Source organism: Gymnoscopelus microlampas (genome assembly GCF_963454915.1).
Source record: "Gymnoscopelus microlampas genome assembly, chromosome: 4".
NCBI lineage: Eukaryota > Metazoa > Chordata > Actinopteri > Myctophiformes > Myctophidae > Gymnoscopelus > Gymnoscopelus microlampas.
The window spans coordinates 42,922,247-42,942,651 of NC_139941.1; the positions used below are offsets into that span (position 1 = coordinate 42,922,247).

General features: G+C 43.7%; 1 protein-coding gene across 3 annotated transcripts in view; it reads left to right on the top strand.

The window, feature by feature from the left end:
- The window catches only part of ttc28 (tetratricopeptide repeat domain 28), a 400,474-nt gene that overhangs the window by 311,183 nt on the left and 68,886 nt on the right, over positions 1 to 20,405 (top strand). For all 3 annotated transcript variants that reach the window (XM_084056166.1, XM_084056167.1, XM_084056168.1), the window contains 3 exons: positions 6,610 to 7,406; positions 9,474 to 9,740; positions 10,924 to 11,201. In XM_084056166.1, coding sequence (XP_083912292.1) covers positions 6,610 to 7,406; positions 9,474 to 9,740; positions 10,924 to 11,201 — 1,342 coding nt within the window. The remainder of the gene's footprint in view (positions 1 to 6,609; positions 7,407 to 9,473; positions 9,741 to 10,923; positions 11,202 to 20,405) is intronic.

The window sequence follows — 20,405 nt, forward strand, 5'->3', positions numbered from 1 at the left end:
AGCAACAAGGTCACATAGTTGGTCCATGTGCAAGCAGGTTAATGAATAGCCTTTTAGAGACACATCTCTGAGCCACAGCTGTTAATTCAATGCTGTTTAGAAGTATTATTAAGGGCTCTAGCAAGCTAGCATACTCGTCCCTGTCTCTCACAGGAATGATTTCTTCCACATTTTGACCGCTGTCTGCATGCTATTTCAGACGTTCACACATCGCCATCTGCATCGTGTGGAAGAACTGGCTAGATGTCAGTATTTCCATAACCGGTATTCCTGGCATCAACCCCCACTCTGCTTTGAGGTCTCAAATATGGATGCAAATTACTCAAAATGACCCCATTCTGAAAAATGAATGAGGGACTGGAATGAGTATTTTTGGCTGGAGGCTGGTCATCCTCTGGTTCTATCCCACCCAGTACAGTATTGCCTCAATTATACTCCGGCAAAGCTGCAAGCTCTACAAAGTATTGGCATCGAAATATACTTAAAGTACCAAAAGTAAAAGTACTCATTATGCAGAATGTCCCATTTCACAAGTTATCATATGTATAAAATGTATTTAAATCTTTTGAAAATAGCCGATCTGCAAGCTCACAACAAGCTTTCAGATCGGCCATTTTCAAATAGCCGAAGTTTAAATAGGTCTGAAGGGGTTAACTCATTCAGTGCCAATGACGTCGCCGACGTCACGTTTGTATAAGCCCAGGGTGCCAATGACGTCGCCGACGTCATGAAAAACATTTTTTCTTTTTTTAAATGTTCAGAACCCAAGATATGATGATTTGAAGATTTGCTGCTCCATTCACTTCTTCTTACTGAAAAAGGCTGTATCTCGCTTCCTAAGCACTTTTTTTTTTACAATGTATTTTTGGCTCTGGGACTCCAAGAGCCAAACTGCCACAAATAAGTCAGGCACTGAATGAGTTAATGTACGTTTTGTAATAATAATTCTAATCTATAACTAGTTATCAAATAATTGTAGTGGAGTAAAAAGTACAATATTTGCCTCTGAGATGTAGTGGAGTAGAAGCAAGAGTATTGAAAATTGGAAATACTCCAGTAAAGTAAAAGCACCTCAAAATTGTACCTAAGTACAGTACTTGAGTAAATGTATGTACTTAGTTACTTTCCACCACTGCAGGCAGGCAGCATCACCATTGTTGGGGGAAACCCTGGGGATTGGGGAAATCCTCTTACAGTATATAGTATAGTGGCGCTCCACACACAGACCCCCAGAGCTACACCAGCAGAATGACACAGAGATTTACACACCACAGACAGTGATGCCTCAACGTCAGCGCCGCAGCGTATATATCGTTTAATGTATGGACGGCTATGTAATGCAAAGTGACAACACATCGCCATGCTTTTAACGTCTTTGGTTATGGGTGGGATAAATGGAGCTGTGTGTGTGTGTGTGTGTGTGTGTGTGTGTGTGTGTGTGTGTGTGTGTGTGTGTGTGTGTGTGTGTGTGTGTGTGTGTGTGTGTGTGTGTATGTGTATGTGTATGTGTGTGTGTGTGTCTGTGTGTGTGTGGTATCTGTCTGCATACTGTATATGAATGATGTGATCTGGGCTTTATCCATCTTGTTTCACGGTCATTGTCTGAAGCTCCACCCAAAAGGAAATGAAACGGTCACATTCTTACCTTTTCTGTTTCTTTTACAGAGTGCACAGAGTGCACAGTGGGGCCATTGGCGTTTTTTCTTGACGAAAGTGAAATGTAATCTTTGCCGGGGTCATTTTGAGCTGTCCTCACTAATTCCCAATTTTTACTGTGTCTGGCACCTAGGGGCGAGCCATCTAGAAGTGTTCGTGTGTGTTCTCTTTGTGTGTGTGTGTCTGTGAATGTGAGTGTGTGTGTGTGTGTGAGTGAGTGAGTGAGTGAGTGAGTGAGTGAGTGAGTGAGTGAGTGAGTGCGTGCGTGCTTGCAGGGCCATGTTGCCATGTTAATGTCAGAATGGGCCCTAGGCAAAGCCCGATTTTCGGGCCCCCCCTCTCGCCCCACAATGCACATAAGCATTTGCCTATCTTGCCTATGCTTAAAAACGGCTCTGCGTGCGTGCATGCATGTGTGTGTTTTTGTTGTCATTTATTTACCCAGGGTAGTAGCACAAGTGCTCATTTACATTAACGTCCAGCACATAAAAACACACTGTAATGTGTGTGTGTCCACGGCTAATCTCGCAAACCACTGGGCTGATCAGTCCCAAATTTCTGTTGAAAAAAGATTTTCAAAAAAACAATTCTGACATCATTAACCTGACACATAGGAGATGGCCAGGGAATAAGCCACACCGTTATTATAGACTCCATCTCGTTGTGTACCGACAGCATTTACAGAGGGATCATATGGTTATGGTTTTATTTACTATATCACATTGGCTACCATCCCCAGTGGCCTTTAGTTTGTAATCCTCTTACTATGGGGTGCAGAACATCATTTTCCCATGCATCATGTGTGCCTGCAAGCATATAGCCTGAGGCTCAATGCGAGTCGAGCTCCATGCGTCCAGCTACCTCAAACCTAAGCCCTACCCCCCCCACACCCCCACCCACAGGAGCCTGTGTCCCCTGCTCCCTCTCTTCTGGCCTTGGGTCCAATATTTCAGCCCCGGCTTCCATTTTTAGCCTCCAGCAGGGAACATGTTTGCTGGTAATACATCAATAGGCATTATGCTCTCGGTGGGATATATCAGCCCTCCATAGGGAGGAAGACGTAACCTTGGGAGTGACTTTGTGGCGATAGGGCTGTCAGTGCAGTCAGTGCTTCCTCTAAACCAGCCCTGCTGTGAATGTTAACACTGGCCCCGGGCCTAAGGCAAAACGCTCTGTCCACGGGGTGGGGAAAACGCCTACAACCACGGCGGAAGTCCAAGCCAATATGAACAGTGCTCAAATGTTTTGCTTACGTAAAAGTATCAATACTGCAATGTAGAAATACTCTGTTACAGGTGAAAGTCCGGAATTCAAAATTTACTTGAGTAAAAGTACAAAAGTATTGTTATCAAAATACACTTAAAGTACAAAAGTAAAAGTACTCATTGTGCATGTTCAAAATGTGTTGAAAATCTGAATGTAGTTCAAAATGTATTAAAAACTTTTGAAAATAGCAGATCTACAAGCTCACAATGCGTCGCGTTGCGACGCATTGTGAGCTTGTATATAGGGTTGAAGTGGTTAGTGTGTTTTGTGACAATAATCAAAGTCTAAAAACTAGTAACTCTAAACTAAGTTTTCAAAGAATTGTACAGTAAATTGTTGAGTAAAATTACAATATTTGCTTCTGAGATGTAGTGGAGTAGAAGTAAAAGTACTGAAAACTGTGAATACTCCAGTAAAGTAAAAAATACCTCAAAATTGTGCTTAAGTACAGTACTTGAGTAAATGTACTTAGTTACATTACACCACTTCCAATATGAAGCCACCGGTCATTTTGTTTTGGCAGCGATGGACGACGGGAAAAGGGCACGTGTGTACTAGTGCACATATGTGTTTATGTTGGGACGGACGTCTACCGCGAGCCATCCGTCCAATCTACCGGAATCAATTCCACTCGTATACGCTAGCCTTCGTTCCTCGGTTCCCTCGGGATACTGAGTTCTTTGGCGTTAGAATGTCGGTGTTTGTATTGAACCGTTGTCTTCCAGCGTCCTGCTCTGGGGGGGCATGCTGCGCCTTGCATGCTAATTCCTCTCTGGGTGATGACCTGGTGATTACAGTGTGGGTACAGGGTGCTGCCACTTTAACCTGCGGGGTCATGAGCACAACAAACAGCAAATCAGATCTGATTTGTCTGCAGAATCACAGCCAGAAATTAACTCATTAAGACCGGGAACATATCCGTGTCATTTTTAAGATTTCTTTGGATATTCAAAAATAGCAGATATACAAGCTCATAGCGCGGCACTCGGCTTGTATCTGATTTTTTTTTAAATCTTGGAAAATGTGTGCAAATCTTTGAATATATACTTTTTAAAGCAAACATTTGTAACTCAAATCTTTGCTTCTGGAGGTTCCTAGAACAAAATGTTTTACTAATGTTCACTTAAATTTTTTTAGAAAATGATGAAATATTTGCACCAAATTTGTGTAAATGCTATTTTTGAAAATAGCAGTTCTACAAGCTCAAAGCGCGGGCTAGAGAAATCTTAAAATTACACTGATGCGTTCCTGGTCTTAATGGGTTAAGTCATAACGGAAGCTCTCTGAAGAAGTTTTCTCACTGAAAATAAATTTAACTTTTTGAAAACGACAGAAGAGACAGACTGGGTTGTGTTCATTTGATCTTGCCTCTTTTTGTACACAGAGGGGAAAAACATTGCTATCTTTTCACTAGATGAATTGAACTTCATTCAGAATGTTCAAAGCATGTAGTTGCTATGAGTTCCCCACCAGATCCAGAAAACTAAGACATACAGCCTCAGTCTTATAATATGTAAAATCCCAGACTGTAGGCTTTATGTATATGCATCCCTGTGTGCCTATAGGATTACGATACCCCAACGCATGTATTAAAGCAGCGTTTTCCATTCCCATTGGTACATAATGCACAGCTTTTTATTGAGCAAACATCTCCATTGCCCATGGAGAGCGCTCCATCAATGAGTTTGTTGAAGTCCTCGTGCAGTCTCCTGTTTAGCTTCATTCCACACTGTTTGTTTAGCCTGTGCGTGTGCAGCCTGCAGTGTGGCAGGTTTGGGTTGGAATAAATGGGAAAACACACATGGTGGTGGCTATAATCCCCGCGGCACCATCGCATTCTTAGCCACAAGCCACAGCATCTCTCTCTCTCCAAATCCCTTGTTTTCCACCCATACCCTGGCTGGCTCCACAACCCATTTCCCCCTATTCTCAGCGGCTCCACCACATTCTGTGCCATCATCATCCTTTGTGGCCCCGCTAGGCTAAATGATGCTTCGTCCAAACGACTTGTTTTGTTGTACACGACAAAAACAACATAATTTAACGTCATTCAATCCGGGAAACGCATCTCCTGTCATTTTAGATTTTGTTGGCTATTCAAAAATAGCAGATATACAAGCTCATAGCTTGTAGATCTGCTATTTTTTTTTAATCGTGAACATTTTTGCAGATCTTTGAATATATATATATTTCTAAGCAAACATTTGTAACTTTCAAATGTCTAAACAAATGTGTCTTTTTCTCATCAAGGACCACCCAAAATTATATGTTTTTGGCCGCCGATCCCCATCAAAATATGTTGTTCCAGGGACCCCCCAGAAGCAAAGATTTGAGTTAAAAATGTTGTTTAAAAAATGTATATGTAATCAAAGATTTGCAGATGTAAAAAAAATCAAAAATAGCAGATCTACAAGCTCGTAGCGCGATCTAAAATGACACACTGTAGATGCGTGTCCCGGATTGAATGGGTTAAACCGAATCAAATGTTTGCACAACACATGTGTTTTGGTGAAGCGAACGCCAGTGCCTTTTAGTTCCCGCTTGCTGATGAAGCAGCAAGGCCATGTTGGACCCGGCTGTGTGGTGGATGAACGAACGTTGCATGGCTGCTGCATGCGTTGTTCCTCAGCGCAAAAAGCTCTCTGCGGCGAAGCGAGTGATTGATCGTTAGCCCTGAGGCCAATCTCCACGGCTCCATCCTCTCTCTAGCCTGCAGGCATCGCCTTGCTCCGCTCCTTCAGTAGTGTAATTATTATTATGGAAAGGCCGGGTGACACCCGCCGAAGGAAGGAGAGCCTCCAGAGCTCTCACAAGGCAACAGGAGAGGGCTAGATAATCTGTGATGGTGTCTCTCTCCTCTCCTCTGTCTATTTGTCACATGGTTGCGCGTTTGTGTGTGTGTGCCCGTTTATTTGTGTATGTGTTTGTATGTACTGTGTGTGTGTGTGTGTGTGTGTGTGTGTGTGTGTGTGTGTGTGTGTGTGTGTGTGTGTGTGTGTGTGTGTGTGTGTGCGTGCGTGCGTGCGCACACGTGTGCATGCCAGATGGCTGGCTGTGCGGTAAAGCTATTACTTTTTCACAGGTTGGTATTTTATCAGACATAATACCATCAACAAACAGGGCTCTTCATTATTTATATTTTCGCTCATGTTCGCTAAGCTTTCGATCGATTAGTTCCCGCTCTTCCTCCCCGTTTCCACATCTCGTCCTCCTCTCTGTTGTTTTCCCTCGTATAACCACTTCCCTCCCTGTGGGAAAAACGTGTTGGTTTTGGTAAAATTCCTCTAAGACGCACTCATCAAGGACAGCTTAGGCGATGTAATGATTCCATTTTGGGTTTTATTACAACTGTGTGATTGTGCTGCATTTTAATGACCATATTTCTCTGGGAGAGTGAAGTGTGTGTGTGTGTGTGTGTGCGTGCGTGCGTGCGTGTGTGTGTGTGTGTGTGTGTGTGTGTGTGTGTGTGTGTGTGGGTGTGGGTGTGGGAGCGGGGGAACAGATGGCTCAGCGGAGAGCATAATTTTAACATCCAAACGGCTTGCTTTGTACATAAGAGGAAGCTGACGAGGCCACTCGAATTTACTCTGCAATTTCCCTCTAAAGTGGGCTGTTAACTTCAACCTCCTTCTCTCTTTCTTGTCCCTCCACCACGCCCCCCCCCCCCCCCCCCCCCCCCCCACACAGGCATCATCCACCAGATGAAGGGCGACTACGAGACCGCGCTGAAGCTCCACAAAACCCACCTGGCCATCGTTCAGGAGCTCAACGACTACGCGGCGCAGGGCCGCGCCTACGGCAACATGGGCAACGCCTACAACGCGCTGGGCGCCTTCGACCAGGCCGTGCGCTACCACCGCCAGGAGCTGCAGATCTCCATGGAGGTCAACGACCGCGCCTCGCAGGCCTCCACGCACGGCAACCTGGCCGTGGCCTACCAGGCGCTGGGGGCGCACGACCGCGCCCTGCAGCACTACCAGAACCACCTCAACATCGCCCGCGAGCTCCGCGACGTGCAGAGCGAGGCGCGCGCCCTGGGCAACCTGGGGAACTTCCACTGCTCGCGGGGCGAGTTCCCCCAGGCCGTCCCGTACTACGAGCAGTACCTGCGGCTCTCGCCCGACCTCCAGGACATGGAGAGCGAGGGAAAGGTGTGCCACAACCTGGGCTACGCCCACTACTGCCTGGGCAGCTACCAGGACGCCGTCAAGTACTACGAGCAGGACCTGGCGCTGGCTAAAGACCTTCACGACAAACTGAGCCAGGCCAAGGCCTACTGTAACCTGGGCCTGGCGTTCAAGGCCCTGGGGGACTTCGCCAAGGCGGAGGAGTGTCAGAAGTACCTGTTGTCTCTGGCCCAGTCGCTGAACAACGCCCAGGCCCGGTTTAGGGCGCTGGGCAACCTGGGCGACATATTTGTGTGTAAAAAGGACGTGGCCGGAGCCATTCAGTTTTATGAGCAGCAGTTGGCCTTGGCTCATCAGGTATGAATGATCACAGTAGTTATATTCGACATGTTATAGATACTGTATGTTATAGTTTAAAAGACCAACAGACAGATACTGTATACCAGGGGTGTTCAACGTTTTTCAGCCCAATAAGGACCACTTAGCTGAGGACCCCCACTACATATCGTGTATAGATTCTTAGGTTCATAGACTTCATAGATAGTTTCATAGACTTGTTTGACAGCACTATCATCAGTATTGTGTCAATTTAAGTTTTTTTTTTGTTTAGTTACACACTTTTTTTATTTTGGATTCATGTTGAATTGCCTCTACACCAAACTTCTTCACCGAAAATAGTAGATCTACAAGCTGACAACGCGTCGCAGTGCGACGCGTTGTCAGCTTGTAGATCTGCTATTTTCCGTGAATGCCCCCCCCCCAGAATGAAGGGATGCTGGTGATGCTTAGTGTAAAAATGTGTAAATGTTCTATCTCACATAGATTTGGCGGACCCCCTGTAGTAACTCTGAGGACCCCCTAGGGGTCCCGGACCCCCTGTTGAAGACCCCTGCTGTATACTGTATGTCATCGTCCATTCATTGGCCATATTATCCTACATCAGCATTTTCCCCTTAACGGCTTTGTTTTTAGAGTTGCCGTTTATTTATAATTGCATCATGTCATGGACATTTGGATTTCACTTGTAAATCAATCGTTTTTCCAGGAACTATTTGCGGCTAGTCTTTTCGACTCAATTTCCATTTGATAATGCATTGAAATGCAACAATAACATAACTTTGACAAAACAGATAACAGCACAGTTATTTTTAGTTTGCTGGCTTACCTATCTCAAGCCAGTTTCTTTTTTTCGTCTTTTTTCCCACTTTTTCACTAAATCCTTTTATTGGAGAATAACAATTTTAACATTCAGCCATTACATAATACAGCTCTACAGCTCACAACAAAATAAAACAAGATAAGAATAAAAAGACAGTCAACAATAACACAAAGACAAAACCGAACAAAAAACAGACGCACAGAAACGCATTACTCCCACCCAGCCACCCACCCACTTACCTAACCCCTACATGCTTTAGAAATGAATAAATGGGGAAAAAAACTGATCCATCAGTCTCTGCAAGTCTCTGAAATTAACTGAATCCAATGTCTTCCTCGAAACAAACAAACAATAGTACTTTAGAAAATATTTGGCAGTTGTATTCAGTAAGTATGATCCTTTAATATGCACAGGACGTCTTCACATTCTAAAATTATATTTTAACCACTTAAGCCCCATACAGTATATAAATAGATTGATCTACAGGCTCACAACGTGTTGTATCAGCATGCATTGTGAGCTTGTAGTTTTGCTATTTTTTGCTGTTTTGGGATTTTTTGAATTCCTTGGAAGATTTGCCTTTAATGACATGCCCAAAATAGGGGGGACAACAGGTTGAAAGTGGTTCAGGACAGTATATCTGCTAAGAGCTTATCATAAGTTTCTAGCATGTAACTTTTCCCCCCCCCCTTGTTTATTGGATTTTCCACAGAAGCATTCAACATCAAACGTTGGTACTTATACAGATATGTAAAAGCTTCCTCCAGTGCAATCCATCAAATACAAAAAAATTACAGTAAACAGATTGAATTATCACCCAACATCTAAACAAACAGGAGATACAGGTTAAATATATGTTTTTGAAAAACAGATACTACTTGAGGAGCCACTTAATGAGAATCTAATCTTTTCTAGTTTTAGACAGTGCAAGATGTCTCTTATCCAGTGAGTGTGAGAGGGAGAAGTAGGTGATTTCCAATTAATCAAAAATTAGTCTGCTAGCCAATAGAGTGACAAAAGCCAAAACATCCTTTTCCAATTTAAAGAAAACCCCAAACAGAGCACCCAAAGGAGTAGGCAAAGCCAGAACATATGAATGAGGTCACCTGGAGATTGTTGACATCTATCACAATACAGGAATACAGTATCATAAATTCTTGACAACCGGACCTTAGTGTAACAGATACGGTGTAATAGCTTACATTGTATGTAACTCATTCTTGCCACCAGTATTGATGTAATGGATTTTTTTTACGTGCTTTCAGGTGAAAGAGCGCAGGATGGAGGCGTGCGCGTACGCCGCCCTGGGGGCCACGTACAGACTGGTGCAGAAGTACGACAAGGCCCTGGGCTACCACACCCAGGAGCTGGAGGTCTACCAGGAGCTGTGCGACGTCCCGGGGGAGTGCAAGGCCCACGGGCACCTGGCCGCCGTCTACATGGCGCTGGGGAAGTACGCCATGGCCTTCAAGAGCTACGAGGAGCAGCTGGAGCTGGGCCGCCGGCTGAAGGACCCAGCCGTGGAGGCGCAGGTCAGTGTGGTGTAAAGTAACTTAAGTACAATTTTGAGGTATTTTTAGCGGCGCTAGTCGCTCTATACCTTTAGGTATAGAGCGGATCCTGCTCTATACCTGACTTTGTCCGTGTTCACCGTCAACGCTCTGATTGGTCAGACCCGTCAACGCTCTGATTGGTCAGACCCGTCAACGCTCTGATTGGTCAAACCCGTCAACGCTCTGATTGGTCAGAGCCGTCAACGCTCTGATTGGTCAGGTGCGTCAACAAAGTGATTGGTCAAGCTTCACGTGACACATGGCTATAAACACATTATAAACACATATCGATGACAAAATGTATCAAAGGCGCCGCTACCTTCACACAGGGTGTGATTTTTTACTTTACTAGTGTATTTTCCAATTTTCAGTACTTTACTTCTACTACATCTTACCTATATCTCATTTGATTGGTGGAGAAAATGTAAAAAGACATATGATTGGCTGAAAGCGAACCCGTCTGATTGGCTGATGAACCTGTCAATCAGAATCATTTTGATTGACAGATTCATCAGCCAATGAAGACGTTTGTCTACGCCCAACGTCAGGGTGTAGTCTCAAAAACATTCACGAATGCACAGAGGAGTTTCACCACAGAGAAGCAGTGTGTAAATGCACATCAACCGATTTGCATGAATGGTGGATTTATATGACGTGTGTGGGGGGGAAAAAACATCATTTGTAGATTATTTTTCATTTGTTATTAGATTTTCTATTTGCAAAGTTAATTAAGTGTGCATTTGTAAATTGAGTGATTTGGAGATAAGTAGATAATTGTATTTGTGAAGCAGAGCATCTGGAATTGTGGATTTGAAACACAAACGTGAAGCATTGCATTTGTAGTGCTGATCCGAAAAACACTTGCAAAATTGTTTATTAACTGGAACGCATCTGTGTCGCTTTAGATCTCTTTGGCTATTCAAAAATAGCAGATATACAAGCTCCGCGCTATGAGCTTGTATATCTGCTATTTTTGAAAAATCTTGAAAAAAAATGTTTTAGATTTTTTTTTCAAAAAACTGTTAGATTTTTTTTAAGAATCTCCTCAGGTCTTAAAGGGTTAAAAAATCACCCTGTGTGGATACAAACCAGGACTTGTGGATTTATTAATTATGAGACTGATCTGACTCCATACTTTCTCCACCACTTGGCACACACACAGGTCTACGGCAACATGGGCATCACCAAGATGAACGTGGGCGTGATGGAGGAGGCCATCGGCTACCTGGAGCAGCAGCTGGCCACGCTGCAGCAGCTGAGCGGCAACGAGGCGCTGCTGGACCGCGGCCGCGCCTACGGGAACCTGGGTGACTGCTACGAGGCCCTGGGCGACTTCGAGGAGGCCATCAAGTACTACGACCAGTACCTGTCCGTGGCACAGAGCCTCAACCGCATGCAGGACCAGGAGAAGGCCTACCGGGGGCTGGGCAACGGACACAGGTACAGCCATGATGATTTAAACTGCTCCATAACCACCCAGTGGTGGAAGAAGTACTCAGATTTTTACTTAAAGGGATAGTTCACCCCTAGGGGTGACTAATCTATCGATTAGTTTTTAGTTTTTAGTTTTTTTTGTAGCATTCCTAAGCCAATAATTCGATGACCGGCAGCAGTTCCGGTAGGAGACACAAAGATTCTCCTTTGTGTCTCCTACCGGAACCGCTGCCTACCGGTCCGATCGCTTGTAGATCGCTATTTTCAAATAGCCGAAGTACATACTGTATAGGCCTGAAGTGCTTAATGCATGTTTTATAATGAAAAGTCTGCAAAGTAACTAGAACTAAAGTTTTCAAATAATTGTAGTGGAGTAAAAGCACAATATTTGGTTACATGGCGGCTTTCCGACATGTCGCCTTTCCGACGTTAACGAACCCTATACCTAACCCTCACCCTAACCCTAACCGCACGCGGAAGCCACTAGTCGGAGTGGCGAGATGTCGGCATGGAAGACGGTTACCCAATATTTGCCTCTGAGATCGATGCAGTGGAGTAGAAGTAAAAGTACTCAAGGAAATACTCAAGTAAACTACAAATACCTCAAAATGTTACTTAAGTACTGTACTTGAATACATGTACTTAGTTACTTTCCACTACCAGTCACAACCACACACCACCGGTAGAAAGATTAATTACTGACTTAAACCCAGTTTATACTTCGTGGTACGACAGCGTTTTGCACCAGAAATGTGTTTTCCGGGGCGCGCGACACCATGGCACAACGGAACACAAACTATAGGCTTTAGAATAAGCTGCCAATATCAATTTCCCAATGCTTGTTACAGTGACAGGTACTGTAATGGTATTGACTTGATGTTAATATTAATCGCAGTAAATCCTACTTTGCATAATCTGTTCATTCATTGAGCTGTTTGCTGTCGTCGTGGAGGACCACCGTATAGTTTAGGAGACACCGTGAGCCATTGAGCAAGGCGTGTGTGTGTGTGTGTGTGTGTGTGTGTGTGTGTGTTTGTGTGTGTGTGTGTGTGTGTGTGTGTGTGTGTGTGTGTGTGTGTGTGTGTGTGTGTGTGTGTGTGTGTGTGTGTGTGTGTGTGTGTGTGTGTGTGTGTGTGTGTGTGTGTGTGTGTGTGTGTGTGTGTGTGTGTGTGTGTGGCGGAATGTGTGTGTGCCACTATAGCTGTCTCAGCAGCAGCAGCCTTCTATTTGGGCCCGGCCTGATCTGTATGCAAAGAGGCTTTGGCACACAGACGAGGGGGGTGGGGGGCACAGTTAACCCGTTAAGACCCGGGGACGCATTTGTGTCGTTTTAAGGTTTCTTTGGCTATTCAAAAATAGCATACAAGCTCATGCCGCGCTATGAGCTTGTAGATCTCATATTTTTGGGGGGAAAAAAAGTCGTGAAAATGTGTGCCAATCTTTGAATATATATATACATTTTTAACTAAAATCTTTGCTTCTGGGGGTCCCTGGAAAAAAATATTTTCAGATGGGGGGTCCGCGACCAATTACATATCATTTTTGGGGTCCTTGACATGAACAAGTTTGAGAACCACTGATATATATATAGCAACATACGTTTAAAAAAAATGATTAAGAAGACATTTGTAGAACAGCAGCAAGGATTTGAGTTAAAAAAGCAGAAGCAAAGATTTGAGTTAAAAAGGTTAGCTTTAAAAGATATATATATGTATATATTCAAAGATTTGCAAAAATGTTCACGATTTTTTTTTAAATAGCAGATCTACAAGCTCATAGCGCGGCCCTTGGTGCCGCGCTATGCTTGTGTATCTGCTATTTTTGAATAGCCAAAGAAATCTTAAAATGACACAGACGTGTTCCCGGCCTTAATGGATTAATTCGGGACAACCTTCTCTTCCCTGCCCTCTCTCTTTCCCCCCTTGTGCGTCTGAGAGCTGATAACATCCTGTGATGAAATACTGCAAAACAAACACCAAGGCAACTGATTTTTTTCCATGAACATAATTTATGCTTCAGCCGGGAAAAAAAAAAGTGTTGTGCATGATGCCTCACAACAACGCACAGCAAGCGCCATGGACGCCTTTTTAAGTTGAAAATACAGTATTTTAACCACTTTGAAACTGACAACCCTATTTTTGGGTATGTCATTATGGGAAAAGATTTAAAAAACTTTTCACTCTTTTTTTCTCTCTCAACAAACTTTCCCAAATATCACATATTTAAAAAAAATCAAAAATCACACCCAGTGTGAAGTGGGTGGTGTGGTCATCACAGACCCATGACTCACTTAAAAAAAAACATAAATGTGTTTTTTTTAAGTGCATAAAAATGTATAGGACTATGCACATGTGTCATGTGTCTCGCTAGCCAATCACAGTGCAGCAAGTGGTCATCACAGTGATGGAAGCTCACTTAAAGAAAAATATAGATTTGCATTGAATGTGTAGGGGTTAGGGGTGTACAATGGGTGGCCAATCACAGTGCAGGTTTAGGGGGGTACAATGGGTGGCCAATCACAGTGCAGCAAATGTCAATGTCCCAACCTCACATATAGGGGGCGGTTACACCGCCCAAAAATCTTTCTAAGTGTCCAGGGCCTTCGAGGAGGTGGGCGCCTGCCTTCCTGCCTCTGGGAATTTTCTTGCAGGTGCCTGGAAGGCCCACCTGTGCCATCGGATAGTTATGCCCAGGACAGAGGCCTCTTCCTGGGGTAGCGATGAGTTCAGCAAGGCCCAAAATCATGGTTCTCAAAAAAGTTGAGATTTTTTGCCGGGGGTCCTCCAGGGGGTCCCCGGGGACTTCTGGAGCCCATGCAGACACTTAGAAACATTTTAGATTTTTTGGGGAGAACCATGATTTTGGCCCTCGCTGAACCCATCGCTACCCCAGGAAGAGGCCTCGTCCTGGGGTAGCGATGGTTCAGCGAGGCCCAAAATCCTGGTTCACAAAAAAAAATCAAAACATTTTCTAAGTGTCCAGGGCCCTCGAGGAGGTGGGCGCCTGCATTCCTGCCTCCGGGGAATTTTCTTGCAGGTGCCTGGAAGGCCCACCTGTGCCATCGGATAGTTATGCCCAGGACAGAGGCCTCTTCCTGGGGTAGCGATGGGTTCAGCGAGGCCCAAAATCCTGGTTCTCAAAAAAGTTGAGATTTTCGGCCGGGTGTCCTCCAGGGGGGCTCTGGAGCCCATGCAGACACTTAGAAACATTTTAGATTTTTTGGGGAGAACCATGATTTTGGCCCTCGCTGAACCCATCGCTACCCCAGGAAGAGGCCTCGTCCTGGGGTAGCGATGGTTCAGCGAGGCCCAAAATCCTGGTTCTAAAAAAAAATCACACCCAGTGTGAAGTGGGCGGTGTGTGGTCATCACAACATGACTCACTTTAAAAAAACGGATAAATGACTTTTTTTAAAGTCCATACTGCTATTCATAGGGCTGCACATATGTCATGTGTTTCGCTAGCCAATCACAGTCCTGAATTTGCAAAGTCAGCCAATCACATTACAGTTAGTGGTGATGACACTAGCTGTAATGTGATTGGCTGATATGAAAAAAGTATCGATTTGCATTAACAATGGATGGGTTAGGGGGTACACAAATGTTTTGGTCGGTGTCCAAAACTCACTTATAGGGGGCGGCTACACCGCCCCAAAAATCACACCCAGTGTGAAGTGGGCGGTGTGTGGTCATCACAACATGACTCACTTAAAAAAAAGAATAAGTTACTTTTTTTTAAGTCCATACTGCTATTCATAGGGCTGCACATGTGTCATGTGTTTCGCTAGCCAATCACAGTCCTGAATTTGCAAAGTCAGCCAATCACATTACAGCTAGTGGTGATGACACTAGCTGTAATGTGATTGGCTGACTTTGCAAAAGTATAGATTTGCATTGACTGTGGAAGGGTTAGGGGTGTAGACTGCGTTGTAGACTATTGGCCAATCACGGTGCAGGATTGGTCAGTGTCCAAAACTCACTTATAGGGGGCGGTTACACCGCCCCAAAAATGTGGTAATTGGCAATCTACAAGCTCTCAACCAAGGGCCCAGCATCCGCCTTTGAAATTGAGTCTATATAGCAGGGTTCCCCAATTAGTTTTCCCCAAGGGCCAAAATATTATTGGTTGTGGTACTCATAATTTAGCCCTGGGAAAAACATTTTTGTTTAGGTTTTCTGAACTCAGTTACACCCAAAAAAATCACACCCAGTGTGAAGTGGGTGGTGTGGTCATCACAGTGATGGAAGCTCACTTTTTTTAAAAAAAAGTTTTTTTTTTTAAGTGCATAGTCTTATTTATAGGTTCTTAATTTCATCATGTGTCTCTTTAGCCAATCACAGTGCTGAATAGAGTCAGCCAATAGAGTCAGCCAATCACAGTACAGCTAGGGGTGTACTAATGTAGGGGTGTACTAATGTATGAGCCAATCACAGTACAGCGAAGGGTGTACTAATGAGGTGTCCCAACCATAGACTGTAAAAAAGGAATGGACAAAGCCACTCCCCTGCTTTCTACAGACCGAAAATGAAGCTGATAGTTCAGGAACGTGCATTCCTCCATCGTTAATATATACAGTTGGCCACGCCGGAACTCAAACGCTATTGGTTGAGACCAGACATGTGACCAGCGAACCGGAAAACAACCCCCAAAGAATGCTATTGGTTGGGTAGCTTGTCAATCAAGACCGGGGCGGGGAATGAATGCTATTGGTTGTGTAGGTTGTCAATCAAATCATCCCGCCCCTCCTGGAGCATAGCCTACTTTATCGTCAATTTTAGAATAAATGGGACCATAATTTAGCAACACGCATATCATGATGATTGAAAGGAAACTTTAAACTAGCGACTGGAAGCATATAGAATTCATGACAATTTTTATTACGGTAAGAAAATCTAGTCTAAAGTTTGTCCAAAAAAAAACATTCACTTGCGTTAAAATAAATTCTTTCTGACACCGCAGGTCGGCGCAGGGTAAAACAGTGCCACACTCTGGCCATTCATAAGCTTCCGTGTTGGCCTCATCATAAATATCCAAGCCTTGCCCACTGGTCCCAACCCCACTTATAGGGGCGGCTGCACCACCCAAAGACCCTGAACTTTGAACATTCAGTGGAGTTTCTGTGGTTTGGGGTTTTCTGAATAATTAGGCTCAGAAAAGTGCTGTGATTGGCCCGTGGACTTTGCTGTCAAAGTCCATTAATCCCGCCTCCTCCCCGTGGAGTATAGAGGCGATGATTGACAGGCAAAATCCCTCAACAGCGACAACCGCAGGCAAATACGTTTTCTTTTCATTGCAGTTGAAAAGGCTTCAGAACACTGAGAGAAAAAGCCTGCCATGGCTCACTGGAGGGGATTATTCAGTTAAAACCTTTTAACCCATTAAGACCTGAGGCCGCGTCTAAAAAAATCTAAATCCTAAAAAATAATATTAAAAAATAATTGTCACGATTTTTCAAAAATAGCAGATCTACAAGCTCGTATGAGCTTGTAGATCTGCTATTTCTGAATAGCCAAAGAAATCTAAAGTGACACAGATGCGTTCCAGGTCTTAATGGGTTAATACATGTTTGAAGGACCATGATAAAGACTTAATGTTTCGTAAAACCAGCATGTCATGAAACCTTTAAATCCTGTGTTGAGGGTCACACAAGGAAATAATGCACTCTTGAAAGTTGAAACTAAATAAGTTGAGAACCAACCATTTATTTGTGTTACAGTGTGCTCGAAAAGTATGCATCTTCAGCAGCTAGTGATGGCCAACCGTTAACCGGTAATTGTTAAGAAATTGGTAACCGGTTAATACTAACGGTTAATGGTTAACCGTAAAAATGATGGAGCAATGATGCCCTTCCAACACCCAAGTCCACTGTGTGGACACACTTGTGTCTTTTCTGACTGAAACTCTTCTTACACTGTTTACAGTAGAAAGGTTTTTCTCCAGTGTGAATACGCTGGTGTATCTTCAGGTTACCTAACAGACTGAAACTCTTCTTACACTGTTTACAGTAGAAAGGTTTTTCTCCAGTGTGAATACGCTGGTGTGTCTTCAGGTGACCTAACTGACTGAAACTCTTGTCACACTGTTTACAGTAGAAAGGGTTTTCTCCAGTGTGAATACGCTGGTGTGTCTTCAGGGCATCTAACTGACTGAAACTCTTGTCACACTGTTTACAATGGAAAGGTTTTTCTCCAGTGTGAATACGCTGGTGTATCTTCAGGCTACCTAACTGACTGAAACTCTTGTCACACTGTTTACAATGGAAAGGTTTTTCTCCAGTGTGAATACGCTGGTGTATCGTCAGGCTACCTAACCGACTGAAACTCTTGTCACACTGTTTACAATGGAAAGGTTTCTCTCCAGTGTGAATACGCTGGTGTATCTTCAGGCTACTTAACCGACTGAAACTCTTGTCACACTGTTTACAATGGAAAGGTTTTTCTCCCGTGTGGATACGCTGGTGTGTCTTCAGGTCACCTAACTGACTGAAACTCTTGTCACACTGTTTACAGTAGAAAGGGTTTTCTCCAGTGTGAATACGCTGGTGTGTCTTCAGGGCATCTAACTGACTGAAACTCTTGTCACACTGTTTACAATGGAAAGGTTTTTCTCCAGTGTGAATACGCTGGTGTTTGTTCAAACTACCTAACTGACTGAAACTCTTGTCACACCGTTGACAGTGGAAAGGTTTTTCTCCAGTGTGGACACGCTGGTGTGTCTTCAGGAGACTTAACTGACTGAAACTCTTGTCACACTGTTTACAGATGTGGGTTTTCTTTCCTGTGTCAGTCAGATGATGTCTCTTTACTTTCGATTGTGTTAAAGTCTTGGTAGACTGTTGACTACTGTAAGGTCTTTCTTCTTCTGAGTTTCCCTGCTGCTGGCTCGTTGTCGGGAACGGTTGGTTCATGGTCAAATAGCTGCTGCTATGCATGGGCTGTAATGGTCCAAGAATGTAATTAATGATCAGTGACCTTACCAGGATTGGTTACAGGGCAATTACCAGCTGAATATCAAGTGTATGGACCTCTGCTAATAGTTCCTCTTGTAGGTGATGAAGTCTTCTCCAATGTCTCTCTCCGTGTGTGTCATTCACACTGTGCAGTCTGGTTTTAAGCTGAGCTGATTCAAAGCTCATGTTGTCACTATGATGTCAGCCATGCCCAAATATGGAGTTCCATGTCATTTACTGAGATAAAGTTTCAGCCCAGTCAACCCTCAATTATCTTCCAGTATGAAATTAACGAGCGTCAACGAGCATCAGCTGGATTATGCTAAGCTCACGTTTCATATCACACACACCATACCTGCATCTTTCACTAGCCAAGTGACAGGGGTTGGTGCGGGCCGGACAGTTGCCCCTCGCGGGCCACAAATGCCCTGCTATATAGGAAGTGACAGTTCATATGAATGGCCTGTAGTTTCGCTGTTTTACCCCTGCTGGTGTCATAAGAAATAACTCTATTTAGAGTTAGGATTTAGAAGACATTTATTTGTAGAATCCCCCAGAGGCAAAGATTTGAGTTTAAAATGTTTGAGTTTAAAAAAAAAATACATATATATATATATATATATTCAAAGATTTGCACAAATGTTCACGATTTTTCAAAAAATACCAGATCTACAAGCTCATAGCGCGGCACTCGGTGCCGCGCTATGAGCTTGTATATATGCTATTTTTGAATAGCCAAAGAAATAGCCCAAATCTAAAAATGACCCAGACGTGTTGCCGGTCTTAATGGATTAATTCGGGACAACCTTCTCTTCCCTGCCCTCTCTCTTTCCCCCCTTGTGCGTCTGAGAGCTGATAACATCCTGTGATGAAATACTGCAAAACAAACACCAAGGCAACTGATTTTTTTCCATAAACATAATTTATGCTTCAGACGGGAAAAAAAGAGTGTTGTGCATGATGCCTCACAACAACGCACAGCAGCCGCATGGACGCCTTTTTAAGTTAAAAATACAGTATTTTAACCACTTTGAAACTGAAACTATTTTGGGTATGTCATTATGGGCAAAGATTTTAAAAACTTTTCACTCTTTTTTTCTCTCTCAACAAACTTTCCCAAATATCAGACATTTAAAAAAATTGCGGTAATTGGTAATCTACAAGCTCTCAACCAAGGGCCCAGCATCCGCCTTTGAAATTGAGTCTATATAGCAGGGTTCTCCAATTAGTTTTCCCCAAGGGCCAAATTATGTCTAGGGTACCAAGCCGAGCAGATTGGGGCTTTGGGGGGCGGTGTGTGGATGCAAGTGCAAGAGGACTAAGTAAGTAAGTTCCCGCTACTCCAGTGACAGTGCAGTGCAGGTGTTGTTGCTGTTCTTACCACCATTATTGTGGGATCGCTTTAGCGATCATTTTGGGATCGCTTTAGCGATCACACTAATGTTATCTTCACTAGTTATTATTATTCCGCCCGTGACATCACAATATGTAATATAAATAGGTAAGACAGAATTAATCGGGAACAGTACTTTATAGTGATACTATCAACATTCTTAGCGATCCCACACTGTTTCTTCAGGAACAGTACTTTCTAGTTATAATTTTCATTGGTTGTGGTACTCATAATTTAGCCCTGGGATTTGTTTTTGTTTTTTAGGTTTTCTGACCTCAGTTACACCCAAAAAACCTGAACTTTGAACATTCAGTGGATTTTCTGTGGTTTGGAGTTTTCTGAATAATTAGGCTCAGAAAAGTGCTGTGATTGGCCCGTGGACTTTGCTGTCAAAGTCCATTAATCCCGCCTCCTCCCCGCGGAGTATAGAGGCGATGATTGACAGGCAAAATCCCTCAACAGCGACAACCGCAGGCAAATACGTTTTCTTTTCATTGCAGTTGAAAAGGCTTCAGAACACTGAGAGAAAAAGCCTGCCATGGCTCACTGGAGGGGATTTTTCAGTTAAAACCTTTTAACCCATTAAGACCTGAGGCCGCGTCTAAAAAAAATCTAAATCCTAAAAAAAAATCGGAAAAAAATATTAACACTCTACCCGCCGTTCCGTAGCCTACGGGCCGATAAATCCAACTGTAAATCGCCGATCCCGTAGCCTACGGGCCGTGGTGCTTTTTCATTTTTTTTCAAAAAAAAAAAACTTTTTTCAATTTTCTACACGGACCATTTCATTGTAACACCACCGGAAAGCCCTTATTTGGGATTCAGTTTTTTCCGATGCCGGCAGCCCTCATTCTAATGACGAAACTGA